The sequence below is a fragment of the Amphiprion ocellaris genome, chromosome 11 (genome assembly GCF_022539595.1).
Source record: "Amphiprion ocellaris isolate individual 3 ecotype Okinawa chromosome 11, ASM2253959v1, whole genome shotgun sequence".
In the NCBI taxonomy this organism is placed as follows: domain Eukaryota; kingdom Metazoa; phylum Chordata; class Actinopteri; family Pomacentridae; genus Amphiprion; species Amphiprion ocellaris.
Genome location: NC_072776.1, coordinates 14820865 through 14836191, shown reverse-complemented (window position 1 = coordinate 14836191; position 15327 = coordinate 14820865). Strand labels below are relative to the sequence as shown.

Genomic DNA, 15327 nt, shown 5'->3' with positions numbered 1-15327 from the left:
AATTTGACTGTTAATTGACAAACATTATTGCATGTGATTACAGGACTTTATAAAAACAAATTAGTACTGACTGTTGTGGCAAATAAGTTTAGGCCTGCTGTCTTAGAAATCTGTTCATAGGTTACATTGCAAAAGTGAACATGCAGGAACACTAACAGCAGATATCTGTAAGACTTTTTTTTGTGCTTAAAAAATGTCTTTATTTCACAGACAGGAGCCCGACAAAAAAACCAAAAGATTAAGTTAACGCCAGACTAAAAACGGTTATTTAATTCACCTCTTCTGGTTAATTTTCCAGCTGCACTTCTCTAGAACACTCAGTATCACTGTTATGTGTAGACAGATTTGTTCTGTAGCACTTGGAACATCCTGACAGTGATGTTAGTAATATATTAACCACATAGAGGAACAGCAAAAATATATTGTACTGGTATTAAGTTGATGTTTAATATTTAGGACTTGGCTATTCAGTCAGGATTAGGGTTAGATGTTGGTCAAGTACTTCTAGACAGGATCATCAGCAATAAGAGATATTCAGCCAGTAAGAAAATTCAAGAACATTTCACTTGTCACTATCAAATTTAGCTCTCCTTAAACTTTAAATAGTCTATGGTTAAACCTTTCATTCTGGCGCAAACTCAAACTGTACCCAATTAGGCAAGTTTGTTTAGTAAGTGCAACATACAGTTCACATTGTTTTGGTTTTATGGTAGACTTTTTTCCTTTTTAACTGATTTTAAGTATAAGATGCAGAACACATTTAAAGTATCTACAAGAATGTTATATTAGACAACATTATGTGGCCGTGCTTCGTGATTTCCTGTCTAGCTTTACAATTGGAATTGTATAATAGATAAAACCTATATGTAAACCAATTTTCTGAGTAGTTAGTACAATTTAAGCCGTTTTACAGATTGTTGTGCAGAGCAGGATTTAAACTGGCACATGAAACCCAGGAAAATTACACCCTCTACTGTTCTGATGGTTTATATGTGTAATGACAAAGAATATGCCACACACACTTATTTTTGTCTCCTTGATTCTTGCTTTTGTACATTTTGTCTTGAAGGTTCCAGATAGGAAAAATAGTGGTTAACGTGTGAAAATGTGCAAAATTTGAAATTTGGACAACGAGCGTTTCACCTTGATAAAGATTTCAGTGAGAGCCTAGTCTGTGTATATCTCTCATTGGTAACACTATCAATGCTCCTGTGTGGCTCAGTTTGTAACAGTTACACATTGTACAGACTGCAAGATCAGGTGCGTCAAGATTATACAGTTAAAGGTATATGTTTTATGCTGCTGGATACAAGGAAAATAGTTATGATTCCAATACATTTACAAGACTTGCTCTCTTATTCTTTATGAAATATGTAGCTTAGCAACACCAGATATTATCACAGGCAGTATTTAATTATAGACTTGTTACACCAAGCAGTGGCACTGAGCCAAGAGTTTTGGTCTCACTTTTATTTGTAAAATATTCACATTGAAAAGTAAAAGGCATTGTTGTGGCACCGGTTTCACAGAGGCTCACAGCACTAACAAACACAGTTTATTTAGTGCACATGCATCATGCTAGATTCAAAGCCCTTACAATAATCACAGTTCTTTGCACTTCAGCTTAGCTTGATGTTTGGATGTGAAGTATGTTTGTCCATCCAAGACAACCTTAATGAGCTGTGGTTTGTCCATCAAGCTCCAGAGAAGCTAATAAACTAAGCACAAGCTATTAAACCAACTAAACACGGCACACACAGTGTATAGCAACGCACACACACGCACACACAGACTGTAGTAAAAGCTGAATGGCACAACAGTGCACATCACGCCTGGTTTTGAGGGCTTTTGCAGCCGTTGACAAAGCAGCAGAAGCATTTCTTGTGTTGAGACAAATCCACTGATAAAGCTGTCAGTCTCAGTTTCCTTTCAGTTTCTCTAAAGAAAGATTCACATTTGGCTCTTCTTCCATATTACTGATGCTTTGTGTAATACCTAATCAGATACAATTCAGATATCATTAATATTAAGATAATCTGGATCACTCTGAATGCTATTAATACCAGCTTACAAAGCAGTGCAAAGGTTGGTACCAAAATGCCGTTCTACTAATAAAGATCACCCAAAACTTGTCATATCCTGTGTTTGTAAACCGCAGTTCTGTGAATCAGTCCAACCCACCTGTTCTCCTCCTTCTACCAAATGCCACATTACAGCTTAGCACATCTTACGACATTTTCAGATCAGTGTCTTACATTAGCAGTGTGGATGTGGAATCAGGCACTACTCTTTCCTCTCTCTGTCTCCCTCTCTCCTCCCTCTGTTTCTCTCCATTCTACTTGACAAAGTGGAGGGCCTCAGCTGCCACCACGGAGCCTTTGCTGCTGTCAAGGCTGGTGACCAGCTTGAAGCCTGATCTCAGCGCTAGCATCACTGTTTCTAGTTTTAGACAGTCAAGTGTGCACAGGAATGTGCTGTCTTCCTTCAGAACGAGGCGGGAGCCGGGTTCCGACTTGATGAAGTGTCGGAACTGGATCACGTTGGACGACACCACGAATTCTTCCGGAAAGCCATCCAGTCGGCTCTTGGAGATCTGCACCAGCCGCCCTTTGACCTTGTCGATGAAGCCGGCGTCACTGCAGTACACCTTAAGGCCCTGTGACCTCTCGTGGCTATCCGTCACCTCCAAAAACGCAGGTTCTCGCAGGGCTGCCCTCTGAGTTTCCCACTCGACCACGGCCTCCACCAGTTCAGTCAGACGGTAAAAATCAGCCTCCCGTCGCAGGAGCCCCGCCTCCCGGAAGTCGTCAGGTAGCTGCAGCTCTCCGGTGCGGAGGTAGTTGAGCACATGGCGAAAAACCGGACCATCTCTATCGATGAATGGGTTGCCCATGGAATCGGTGTGCTGAACTGGCTTTTTACCGTTGGCAAGCTCTTCTAGAAAAGACCCCTGCTGCTTGCCAAGGGTGGTCCGGTGAGCGGTGTACAGGAACCCCCCTACATTAAGGGTGATGGTGCCTGAGGAGGGCTTCTTGAAGCTCTTGCTGGGCTGCAGCAGGTCTGGGTTGATGTGCCTCAGTTCACTTTCCATCCTTCTGAGGTTCCATTCCATTCTCCAGTCACCCTTTCCAGCCTCGACCCAGCCTCCTCAGAGCTGGTGTGTCTGCGTGTCGGTGTGTGCAGGACAAATCGAGTCGGGTTTTTTTTTTTTCTCTTCTTCCTCTCTTTTAGGTCTGACTGTGTGGGTCTATGGTGCAGCTGAGAAAATGGAAAGGTGTTGTCAGCTGTCGTGCAGTGAGAGTGAATGTGTGTGAGTGTGTGCGATGGTGGATGGGTGAGTGCTGCCTGGCAGAGAGCTAGGAGCTGAAAACAGACTGGCTCTGTGTGCTGCTCTATGTCCCTCCTCTCTCTCTCTCTCTCTCTCTCTGTCTCTGTATAAGTAGGTGGGTAGACAGCGTCACATACAGGGAGGAGAGAGAGGAATATGTGAGCAAGCACTAGCAGCGTCCGGACTCCAAGAGTTCTTTCTTTCATTCTGTTTAGCCTTAATTATCCCAAAAAGGTGCAAAGCTGAGCTCGAGCAATTAGATCTCACACACACCATCCTCTGACCAGATGGAGGAGGAGGGGAGGGTTGCCTCCATAATTTTTATGGTGTGAAATTTTCTCAGCTTGTGTGTCTGAATATGAAATTCCTTTTGCAGCCAAATCCATCTGTTTGCCACACAGCGCTTCATGTGAACTGGAATCTGTTTGAAAAGGAATCCAGCTTCATTTGAGGGGAGGGGGGGGGAAGAACAACAGGAAGGCATTTATGTAAATCTTGTTTTTTTTCTTGCAAGGTAACAAGCGGCTCACTGTCTTAGCAAATGTTGCCTGTGCAAAGATTGTGTGTGCATCTTGTATGTGTTCTGGCTTTGAGGTCCTGCAAGGAAATGGACCAATTACAGCCAATGGTGGGCTGGTCATTAAAGACAGGGTTTCAACTGGCTAATGCTTTGGCCTGAAGCCCCCCGTCAGGGGAAATGCGGCCGACTTGTACAGGATATTTCTGAGCAAAGCAACTTGAAGGCTTCCCCATAAAGGATAGACTCTCCCATCCTTCCCCATCTAACGCCAAGATCTCTTTTCCTTTCCCACAGCTGTAAATTAGTTGTGAGACCATCTGGCCACAAACGACTCACACAGCATCTGTCTGCATGAGAGTGTGTGTACGTTTGTGTGTTTTACATGCCTGTGGCTCTTTCAGTGCAAATGTGTAAAAATCACAGTTCATATCAAACATGAGGAAATACACAAAGGTTCGACAGTGTTGTGTATGTGAGGGTGATGTTTTTGGTTTCTGGCTGGTTGCAGAGTGTGATAAAAACATGAAAGTCTGTGTGTACTCCGCAGATCATTTGGTCTGGTTCTTCATGCCAGCGTTTTAACACTAAGTGACTGTAGTTTATCTCACAACTGAATGCCAGGATGCCAGTAAAAAATTGGCTTAGTACTGAATGGTGTGTAGCATTGTTTGCCAGTTTTGTGTTCGATGTGTATTAGCTGGCAGGGGATGCTCTATGCATTTCCACTGATAGTGTGAGTGCTTGGTCATTGGAGACTGTATAGCTAAAAATCAATAAGTAGTGACTACACATTGATACTTAAACTATGACATGATAAGTTAAGGATTTTTTTACAACCTGTTAATTGTTAAAAAGAAAACAAGCTCTATTTGTCATCAGTGTCGCCTACTTTAGATCAGTGCAATCGAATGTACATTTGTCATGTTCTAGGTTATGACCTGTATTTGGCCAAAATTCGTGTTTCTATTAGTACCATCTGGGATATTACAAAGCCATGGGTGAAGATGTAGAAAATGTCAGAAAACAAATGCTCCTGTGCATCATGCTTGTTAGCTTCTGTACACAAACACAGATATGCAAACACTAGGGCAGATAGCCTGCACATTAAATTTATGTTTATGCTAGATTCTGACCCCAACAACTCTTCTGCTGCAGAAATATTTCAGTGCAGACGGTTTGTAAGCTACTTTAGATGTGTTTTTACACCAGGGCGGCAAGGCCAGTCAATTTGCATAATTTATCAGCAGTTGCACAGGAGTCTGGCAATGACAAAATACCTGGATTGTAACAGTATTTGCCACTGCATGGCAACAGAGACTGTGTGCTTGCTTTTGAAGGATGTTTATAGCTCAGAATAATTAGTAGCAAAGTATTGTTTGTGAAAGTAGCCCGGCCTTTGGCAGAACGTTGAAAATGCTTTTTATTCTTAATTTATATGTTAGAGGAAAGTGGTTTTTTTTTTCTACTTTTATTTTTCACTTAAGCCCACAAATTTAACACGTGTTGGTCAAGATCATTAAATGTGCCTGTGTCTGTTTGTGTGTATAGAACAGCATGAAAAAGGTCTCTGCATTTTTGTTAGAAAGATAAAACAGTCATGAAAATCATCCCTGCTCTTTTGTCCTACAGCAAGTGAATAATGAGGCCTGATGGTTTGCCTTTTCACCTTAAAGTAAACAGAGAGCAACAGCTGTGTTACCCTGATGCAACAGGTGATCAACTATGTACTCCTTTGAGCTGTAGCTGTTAATGCTTTGGGTAGACAATGACTAAGGCTTCACTTTAGCTGAAACCCTTAATTCAAACATGTGACTGCTGTGATAATTGATGTGGGTTACTGAAATTCAGCTTTTCTTTGCTTCGCTGTGTGCGTTTATCTGGGAAAAGGTCCCAGAGTAACAATTCTGTCTCTGCAGCGATTTTCTAATCATAAGTGATTAGTAGGATCATCATTAACACCACTCAATTGGAATTGCAAACGAGGACAAGATGCAGCAGAGAGGATTGTGGGAGGTTTGACCTGCTTTCTGTTCGTCAAGACTGCCTCTTTGAGGACAATCATTGTCTTTAAAGTCAGTGAGAATCTGTTTGTTGCAGCTGTTGAATCTCTTTCTTGAAATGACAGCTTTGGATGTTGGAATTAAATTTCCCAAAATGCTGCAAGCAAGGACTCTCCTTCTCTCTTAAAGGTAGTGAATTATTCATAGAGCTGCTCTAAGAGCTTGTGGTGTAACATGGAGTCACTGACTGCTGTGAAGCTGGCATGGCAACCACTTAAATTAGGGTCTTGCATGAGCTCAGAGCTGTCAATCTTTTGCTTTATTCATTACGGACATCTATCTGCTGTACAGAGTGTACGTATTTGTCAGGGCTAAAATATTACCCAGGCACGTAATAGCACATGGTCTGCACACAGATTTCTGAACTCTATTTTGACATTAATTACAAATACTGTGTTTTCAGAGCTAATTAGCAAGTGCAGTAAGCTGAAGCAGGGTGACAAACACGGTAAATAGTACATATCGGTATGTTCGCATGCTGATAGTATTGTTTAGTTTTAGCCTCACAGGGTTGCTAGTATGACTGTAAACTAAAGTTTCCTTTCAGTTCAGACAAATAAAACTAAAAAAAAAAAATGTTCTCCAATTTTAAAATTTACCCTGTTCTTCTGTACCTTTTTGAAACTTAGAATGCACTATTTTGAGGAACATCCCATGAGTACTTAAAGATGAGATACAGACTTACAATAGTGCAGTCCACTAGTAATTGAATTGCCCACCAGTTCTCTCTTTGTTAGCAGCACTTCAAAGCCTACCTGTTGCATATTGATGTTGCTCATCCATGTTGAAATCAAAAACAAGTGGGTTGAATACAGTGACAAACGTCTGAAAATCACTTCAAAGATAATGAATGGAATCATTACATTTCCTTAATGAAGCAGCCTCTGGGCTTGGCGGAGGGGAGCTCTAATGGAAAATTATATTTGGAGATCCAATCAGTGACTTATCCCCCGCATCTCATCCCCCACACCCCACCCACATTGCTTCCTTGTTGTCCTGTGTAGACAAACCTCCATCTTAACTGTGCATGTAGCTGTGAAGATGAAAGAATAAGAGCTGATGCTCTATTTTACATTTTTGTAGTATTTTATTGCTGATCGAGTAAAGTTCAGGCACAAGCATAATATTTGACAATATCCAGAGACCAGAAGCTTAAAATTCTTGCAAATTGAATGCAAAAATAAGAAAATTGCATAAATACTAATCAGAATTGTTCTCTGTGTACATAGATTTTTGTTGTAAATATTTCAAAGCCAGATTTTCATTCCCACAGCTAGCAGCACATGGACATATGAACTCCCTGTTTACATGCCAGTAGTCCAGTCATTATTACTGCAGTTCCACCACTTGTGTCGCATTGTCACAGTTCTTCAAGGCCAGATCAGCAGTCACTCGGTGCGTATCAATGGTTTTTTTATAGCGTCTGTATCACTAACTCTTTAAACCATTGTCATTTGTGAAGTCAGTGTACACTGCTTACAACTTACAATAAAGATCACCTGGTAATAAAATGAATACTCCAGAATGATACAATTGTTCACACAAAATAATACTATAGTAATATAAAGACTTTACAATATTGCATTATAGAGAAAGTCCAACTATTTCCTTTGAGCAGCACTTGGCAACAGAAAAACCTCCCTTTTAGTTTATAAGAAACCTCCAGCAGAACCAGGCTTCAGGGAGGGACGCCATCTACCTAGACCTGTTTGGGAGAGGATGAAAAGGAAAGAGAAAAGGAGAGCAGACTGAAAGAGACACAGAACAAATGAGGGTACAGCAGACATTAGACAGTTTGATGATGAGTAACTGAGCAGCTCTGGATGTACAATGAGAGAGAGAGAGGTCTAAGCACAAGCTATAGGAGGGAGAAAGCTGATGACATGCAGCGAGGACATATAAAAACCCTGTAGGCCTACATTACTAAGGGATGGTGTAGGGTCACCTGAGTCAGCCGTAACTATAAGCTTCATCAAAGAGGAATATCTAAGCCTAATCTTAAAAGTAGAGAGAGTGCCTGCCTCCTGAGTCTCAACTGGGAGCTGGTTTAACAAAAGAGGAGCCTGTTAACTGAAAACTCTGCCTCCCATTCTGCTTTTGAAAACTCCAGGACCACAAGGTAACCTGCACTTTGAGAGTGAGGTGCTCTGGTGGGATATTATGGTAGTACGGGTTCTTACAATGTAGTGGTGTTTAGTCAGTAAGAGCTTTGTATGTGTTTGCATGAGAGGAGAAGGTTTTTTTTGTTTTTTTTAAGTCTCTTCTGGATTTTACAAGGAATGAATGATGAGAAGTCAGTTCCTCACTGTAGAAATGGAGAGTCAGGCAATGCCACCCAGAGGAGGATCTGGTTAGACTGTGTTTCTGAAGAGCTTAGGGCAAAATACCATAACTTCTCTTTTGTTCAAATATAGAAGAAGAAAATTGCAAGTCACCCAGGCTGTTATGTCCTTAACATATGCTTTGGGGTGAACTAACTGATTTGTTTTATCATCAGGAAATGCAGCTTCATGCCATCTGCATAGCAATGATAATATATGCAGCGCTTCCTATATAATATTCCCTAAAGACAGCATGTATAAGTTCCATAGTATCAGCCCTAGTACAGAACCCAGTGGAAGTCTATAACTCTTGTGTGGGTGGAAGAACCATTGCTGACATGAACAAAGGGTCTGATAAATTGATTTAAACCTGCGTTGTGTGGTTTCTTTACTCTCCATTGACATGTTCCAGTCTCTTTAATGAAACATCGTGATCAATGGTATGAAATGCAGCACTGAGGAGGTCATTGGTGACTTTTACTAGTGCTGTTTCTGTGCTGTAAATCCTGACTCAAACTCTTCAAACCATTTCTGTGCAAACTTGCAGCAACTTTTTCAAGGACCTAATAAATAAAGGGGGGGTCGGATACATTTCTATAGTTGGCATTTTAAGTTGAGGTTTTATTACAAGAGCCTATTAAAGGCTGTAGTTAATACATACTGTTAATTTTAAAAAATAAAAATAAAAAAAGCCAGATCAAGTTTAACATTGAAGCAGTAATCAAGGGAAAAACTACCTTCAGCAGTCTAGGTGGGAGGGGGTTGAAAATACATGCTAATAGTTTGGATGAAGGTTTAAATCGGGTCCCAAACACGCCTCCAAAGCCACTGCACTTGACTTGGATGCAAACATAATGAAATCAGCCAGAAAGATAATCAAGCAAAAGAAGTGATGAAGTGGCTCTTTCAGCAGGATAATGATCCAAAGCACACCAGCCGCCTGTTGAAAGAACATTTCACTCAGGAGAAAACAAAGTCTTGCAGTGACCCTCGCAGAACTAAATTCCGAATACCACAGAGGAAAAAAAAGTAATCAACTGAAAGCTTGCATGTCTGAAATGTGGAGTCCATGGACGCATGTTGTCAAGCAGTTCTACAAAGCTGTCTTTAAATTAAATGACATTTGCTTTTATATTTACTTAGTCTAATGCAATGGCATTTACACATCTTTAAGTTCGGTTTAAGGTACTTTTGGGGGCCACCGTGTAATTTGGTTTGCCCGGTATTTCACATATTGTTCATATCATAGTCTTAACATAAGGTAAACTCAATTTCTCTGTGCTGTTTGTTTAATTGACAGCAGTTTCAAATGATGGCTTTTCTGTTAACAGCCAAGAGTACTGCTCTTAGTCAGGGATCCAGACTGCATATTGCCATCCAAGTGGCAATATCCCAACCAAATGTCTCAGAGGATGATAGCATGAGTGTCAGATTTGGTTGCACTGCTTCTGTTTTGTTTCTGTGTTTTATCTTAGACACGTGTGTTGTTACAATAGTTTGTGACTCATGAGGTGACTTATTAAAACGTACATGTTAGCTTATCGTCCAATTCCGCTCCATGAGTAACAAACTACTGCGCAACAAATAGCGTGCCTCCCTCCCAGATACTTTTACGCTGTTGTTTGTGGTAATTTCAGTGCTTTTCAGCATTTGGTTGTGTTTCTGTATTTGCAGAAAGTGTAGTGTAGTCAGAATTGTACGGACAATCAATCAAATGCCATGCCATTCAGCGTAAGCAATCATTTCTTTCCATCTAATCCGTTCTTTTGCTTTCTGAATTGTGACTGTCACCTGTTCCATGTGTCGCCATGATGTCAGTCCATCTATCATTTTTTTTTTTTTCCTTCTTTTTTTTTTCCATCTATCATTTTCATTCTCTGTCTGCCTCGTCCTGTCTTCCCATTACCTTTTCCAGTTGTGACAATATATTCGAGGCTCTCTTTTCTTATGACGTGTCAAAAAAATGTTGCTTGCTGTTTCCTAATTTTGTTCAATAGCTTATAATTTGTGTTTAGTAATTTTAAAAAGTCTTCATTGCTTATTTTGGCCATATAAGATATACGTAGCATGCATCTGTTAAACCACATCTCTGCTGCAGTGATTTTGTATGGTAAAGGCATTTTCTTAATTTTCTTGTTTCATCTTTTTGCACATTTTCTCTAGTTGCAATGCACTGAGCTCTTACAGTCACTGTGGATATGAGTATATTTATGATGAAACTCCATTCCCTTCCTTATTCTTCAGTTTACTGTGTTAGATGGAAGTGAACATGTCATTATTTTAAATGTTTGCTAGAATTTTTCATATCACATTGTGGCCTGGTGAACCGGATAAAGAGACTTTTTATGTTTCAGAATTCTCCCAAGTGTTTCTTATCCACAGAGCTCAGGATCAGTCGTTTTGGCCTCACAGCTGTGGAGCTGTTACTGATGGAATTTGGGGATGATTTCAGGTAGAATTTTTTCAAAATAGCCTAAAGCTTTGAGAGAAAGACATGAAGTGCCAAACTCAGATCATACACAAAGGGTCAGGAACAGAGAGGAAACAATCTCCTTGACGGAGTAAAAATTTTGCCCAGAGGAATGTTTGAATTTTTGATTTTAATCCCTGCATAGCTTGTGCTGCATTCTACCATTGTGCAATTTGTGCTTAAGTTTAGCAACAAACACCACATTTTTTGTGCCTGCACAATTTACACACTGCATCGAATTACTTTATTTATTGTATGTCAAGGAGGGAAACTTGACTCGCCAATACTCATGTTGTAAAACATATTTCTTTGCAGTAGCTGTATTTTCTGTTCCACCTGTCTACAATGTAATCCCTGCTTTCTCTGCACATCTTGTGGCTTATCAGCTGTGGGTACAGTCATTTTGAATGTTGTTTTTATTACTATTCATACAGTCACACTGTTAACAATTACAATTTAGTGCAATACAATAGGAATGACCGAATCGTTTTTTTTCAGGCTGATACCGATTATTAGTAATAAAGGCGGCCGATAACCAACCTTCTGTAGTAAAAATGAAAATCTTAAAGTCAAAATTTAGAATAACAGAAACAGAATCAGCTGTAATGGCCAAGTACGTACACAACATACATGGAATTTCGTTTCGGCTGTTGATATCACCCTAGGAATATAGAAAGAGAATAATAATTTTTTAAAAATACTATAGAAAGAAGAAGAGAGAAAAAATAGTAGTAATAAAAATAAATATAACACAATATATACAGACATTTACAAGCTAGAAAGGAATATATAAACACGGTAGCGCAAAGTGATAATTGCTAGATGATGACAGTGCAAAAAGCAGAGAATGCTGTTCTTAGGGTAAAAAGTAATGTACATATCCATTGGTATATTGTACAGGCGTGGAGGAATGGCTCAGCTGTTGATAGGGGTGATAGCAGTGGGGAAGATGCCGTTCTTGTTCAGAGCCATGTTTTGGTGAACCTGGCTCTGTAGTGCCTGCTGGAGAGGAGGGGGGAAAACAGTTTATATCCAAGGTGAGTGGGATCTCTGATGATGTTCCCTGCCCTGTTCCTACTGAAGTACAGTTCCTGGATGGAGGGCAAAGGGGCTCCAGTGATATTCTCAAACACAGATTTAAACCCAATAAATTGTTTAAATGCCTCTGTTTGTTTATGCTTCATACATTTAGTTAAGATAACTTTTCAACATTTATCAGATAGTGCAGTTAGACTATTTTTCGTACCTCGTGTTCACCAATGTTGTGGACAAAACATTATAAACTTCTCCTATTGTAAAATCCAGTGCATAAAGGTGAACGTAAAAACAAAAAGTTGAACAAAAAAAGCCAAAATCTACAGGAATTAATCTCATTTTCATTTTTGCTGCCCTAAGGGTAAGAATGATAGACAGAATGTACATTTTCTTGTCTTATATTCTGATCATCACCTCAAAATATCAGTTGCAGCTGGCCCTAGAAAAACCACTGTACTCACTGCTCCGATATGTGTAAATGATTTATTCATGTTTTTTGTGCATACACATTAATACATGTGCTCCTACAAACTGCTCCTGAGGAGCTAAATGTACAGCAAGCTTCACAGTGGGCTCTATAACCAGGAGGTCACCATCCTTCAGTCACATCTCTGCTGAGGTCAGAGGCAAGAATGGTGTTTTCAGGGAAGCAATGAAATCATACAAAAAGAGAACCGGGGTCACATGAACAGCCTGAGGCACAGGAACAAAGGCCACTTATGCAACGGGTTACATCTTGTGTTTGTAATAAAAAAGATTCTCTTTTGTAGATGCTGAATGAAGCAGACTAGTAGCAGTGGTAATTTTCTGCTTCTGTAGAGCTGTGTCCATGCTGGATGCTGATGAAGGCCTTCATGTGCTTATTGCTCTGCTTCTATGTGCAGGCTCAGTGTGTTAGTGACTGAAACACAGATTAAGACAGATAGTTAGAGACAGTAGATAGAGGCCTAGTGGGCGGCAGGCTGTTTGTTGTGTTCAACATTAGGAAGGTCAGAGCTTTGAGGGAAGGGCCTTGGAGCAGATGGAGGTAAGAGATGAACGTGAGGGGGTGGATGACTGACCTCCTCACCCTCGCATTTGTCTCTCTCTTACTCTGCTGTCTTCACTCAGCCAGTTTTCACATCTCTACTCTTAAAGAATTAGCTAAGTGTAATGGCTTTAAATGTATTTAAATGTCTTGGATGTTGTTAATGCAGGCCTTACCTTTTCCTTTGACCTTGTTGTTTATGTTTTCCTGATTTCCCTTTAATACAGCCTTTTATTACTGTACTTTATTCAAACGGAAATAAGCTGGTATTAGCATTTTTTGGATATACTTAGTAGTCTTGTCCTGATCTCACTGTATTAATTTGGCACCCTTTAATAAGCTCCTTGACTTACTCTGCTGGATTGTTTTATATTAAGAGGTGTTAGTATTTGGAAGGGACTGAACTGTGTTATACAGAGAGAATGCCAGCAATCCAGGCTTTTTGCATATTTTGCTGTTTCGTGAAAACACTGTGGGTACTACCACTGTGTATTCTTACCATTGCTTGACATGAACAAATTCATAATCTTTAGTGAGCCTGTGGTTTGATCTGACCACAGCTTTTTGTTTTTGGTCACTTCTTTAGTCGTAATTGTAGTTTTGAACATAGGAAGTTTGATGAATTGCATTTGTATTCCCTAATGTCCTCTTAAAACAATCTGATCATATAAATGCTGGAAATGATCTGCTGTAATACCAATAAATGTACACCGAGGGCCTTTTCTCCTCTCTGCTGTCTTGGTGTTGGATTTGCTGGAGCTGCATCGTGAAATGTAAGAAAAATATATTTCAGTGGCACAAAAGCATAGTTCCTCATTCCAAAATGAAACAAGTGCGGGTGAAGGAATAGGTTTAACACAGGCTTTATTTTTTGTAAGAAACATATTGTTTGATTTATTTAAAATTTACAGTTGAAGTGAGAGAGGGAGTGTTGGAAAAGGAGAGACTGAAAGGACAGAAAAAAAGTAAGCCTATAGAAAATCCCCTTGAATTCACTTATTTTATTATGATAGAAAATGTAAGGAACAAATGTGATGATTCTTAAAGCCACACTGCTTGAAGACTTGATTTTATATTAACCCGAGCTGAGCAGTGAAGCAGCTGCATTCAGTGGATCTAAACTCAGACATGGAGACACCTGAAGCTTGTTCTATTTTTATGATAATAATTATGCAACTTACAGTGCATTTGCCCTTTAAGCTGCAGGGCATGAGCGCAGTGAAACCTCTTGATGGGTAGGATCACACAACATACACTGTCTTCTCGTACCCTTTGGATGAAGCTTATATTCTGAGTGAAAGGTGTTACACACCTTGTGCATTTAGAGCAGAAATCACAGTCTCATTGTGGCTCATCACTCAGTGGCATCTATATTCAAGATGCTAGTATGTGTGTACAGTAGCTTACTGTTGTGTTGACATTGTGTTAAATTCAGGCCTCTGCAGTTTAGAGGATGACATGATGGGCAGGCAGAAAGCAAGTATGTGTGTTACACAACAATGTGAGAGAACAATAATTACAGCTAAAACCAAAACTGAAATGCATATAGGCTGTTATCTGTGCCACTATTTGTTTCACATGGAAGGAACATTGAATTATGCACAGTGCTACAGAGTCTACATTTCCACAGTTTCATTTAGCGAGTGCTTTTATGCAAAGCGACTAACATCTGAGAGTAGATACAACACAAACAAGGATCTAGTCAGGAGAAAACAACCTGAATAAGAGTCACAAGAGCCACAAGTTCAAGTGTGATTGGATCTTGGTGCCTGCAGACAGTGCGGGAAGTAATGGCAATTTCTATATTTGCCAATTCTTATCTACTTTAAAAGGCTTGATCAGCCTTAAATGTATTTTGCTGAATGACACCCCTGAACTTATAGTGTATAACAGAGCTGTGTACACCCCTGTGCAAAATCACTCAAATGTCAAGTGATTCAAAACTGTATCATCTCTTAGTACATGCATTATGTCTGAGCTGATGAGACAAGCATTTCCGCTTACGAACAATCAAAAACAAACACTTTAAAATGACTATGTACTCCAAAGTTGAAGCTCAGTACAGCTAATGTAAATGCACCTGTGGTCAGTTACACAAGTTAGAAAACCAGTGATCAAAGAAACTTAATTGAGTGTCCCCGTGATTTCCAATTAGCCTAACTGCATAGACGGTTATAAAACAATCTGTTAACACCAGTAGTTGTCCCTATGCGGTGTCAAATGGAAAAGAGCCGCTAGAGGAACTGAAAAATCTGATGGGCAGACTTCATAACTATGCAAAAGGATGCAGAAAGATCACATTTTTGTCAATTCTCGGGAAATACAGAACAAGACATAGTACCGCTAATCAGAGACGCAGTAGACGTGCTCTTAAAATGATGTGATTGACAGGATGCAGCCTTTCCAGTCTGGCTCTGAAAAACAGACAGGCAAGTGCTTCAGACTTGGCACAGGGGTTATCAATGGACAGCGTCCAAGAATAAACCCTTACGTGTTCTTTGGCACAAAACTACAGGATTAAAGTTTGCTGAAAAACTTGAAAAGTAGCCTAATGAGTACTGGGAGC

General features: G+C 39.9%; 2 protein-coding genes across 2 annotated transcripts in view; one reads left to right on the top strand and one right to left on the bottom strand.

The window, feature by feature from the left end:
- Positions 1 to 15327, top strand: part of LOC111564554 (general transcription factor IIF subunit 2-like) — a 48221-nt gene that overhangs the window by 20287 nt on the left and 12607 nt on the right. The gene's annotated exons all lie outside the window — the stretch shown is intronic.
- Positions 1393 to 3408, bottom strand: kctd4 (potassium channel tetramerization domain containing 4). Its single transcript, XM_023264199.3, has one exon. The coding sequence runs from the start codon at positions 3110 to 3112 to the stop codon at positions 2336 to 2338; it is 777 nt and encodes a 258-aa protein (XP_023119967.1). The 5' UTR covers positions 3113 to 3408; the 3' UTR covers positions 1393 to 2335.

Bases quoted from the DNA above. Each gene is read 5' to 3' on its own strand.
- kctd4 (XM_023264199.3), bottom strand. From the start codon at position 3,112: ATGGAATGGAACCTCAGAAGGATGGAAAGTGAACTGAGGCACATCAAC.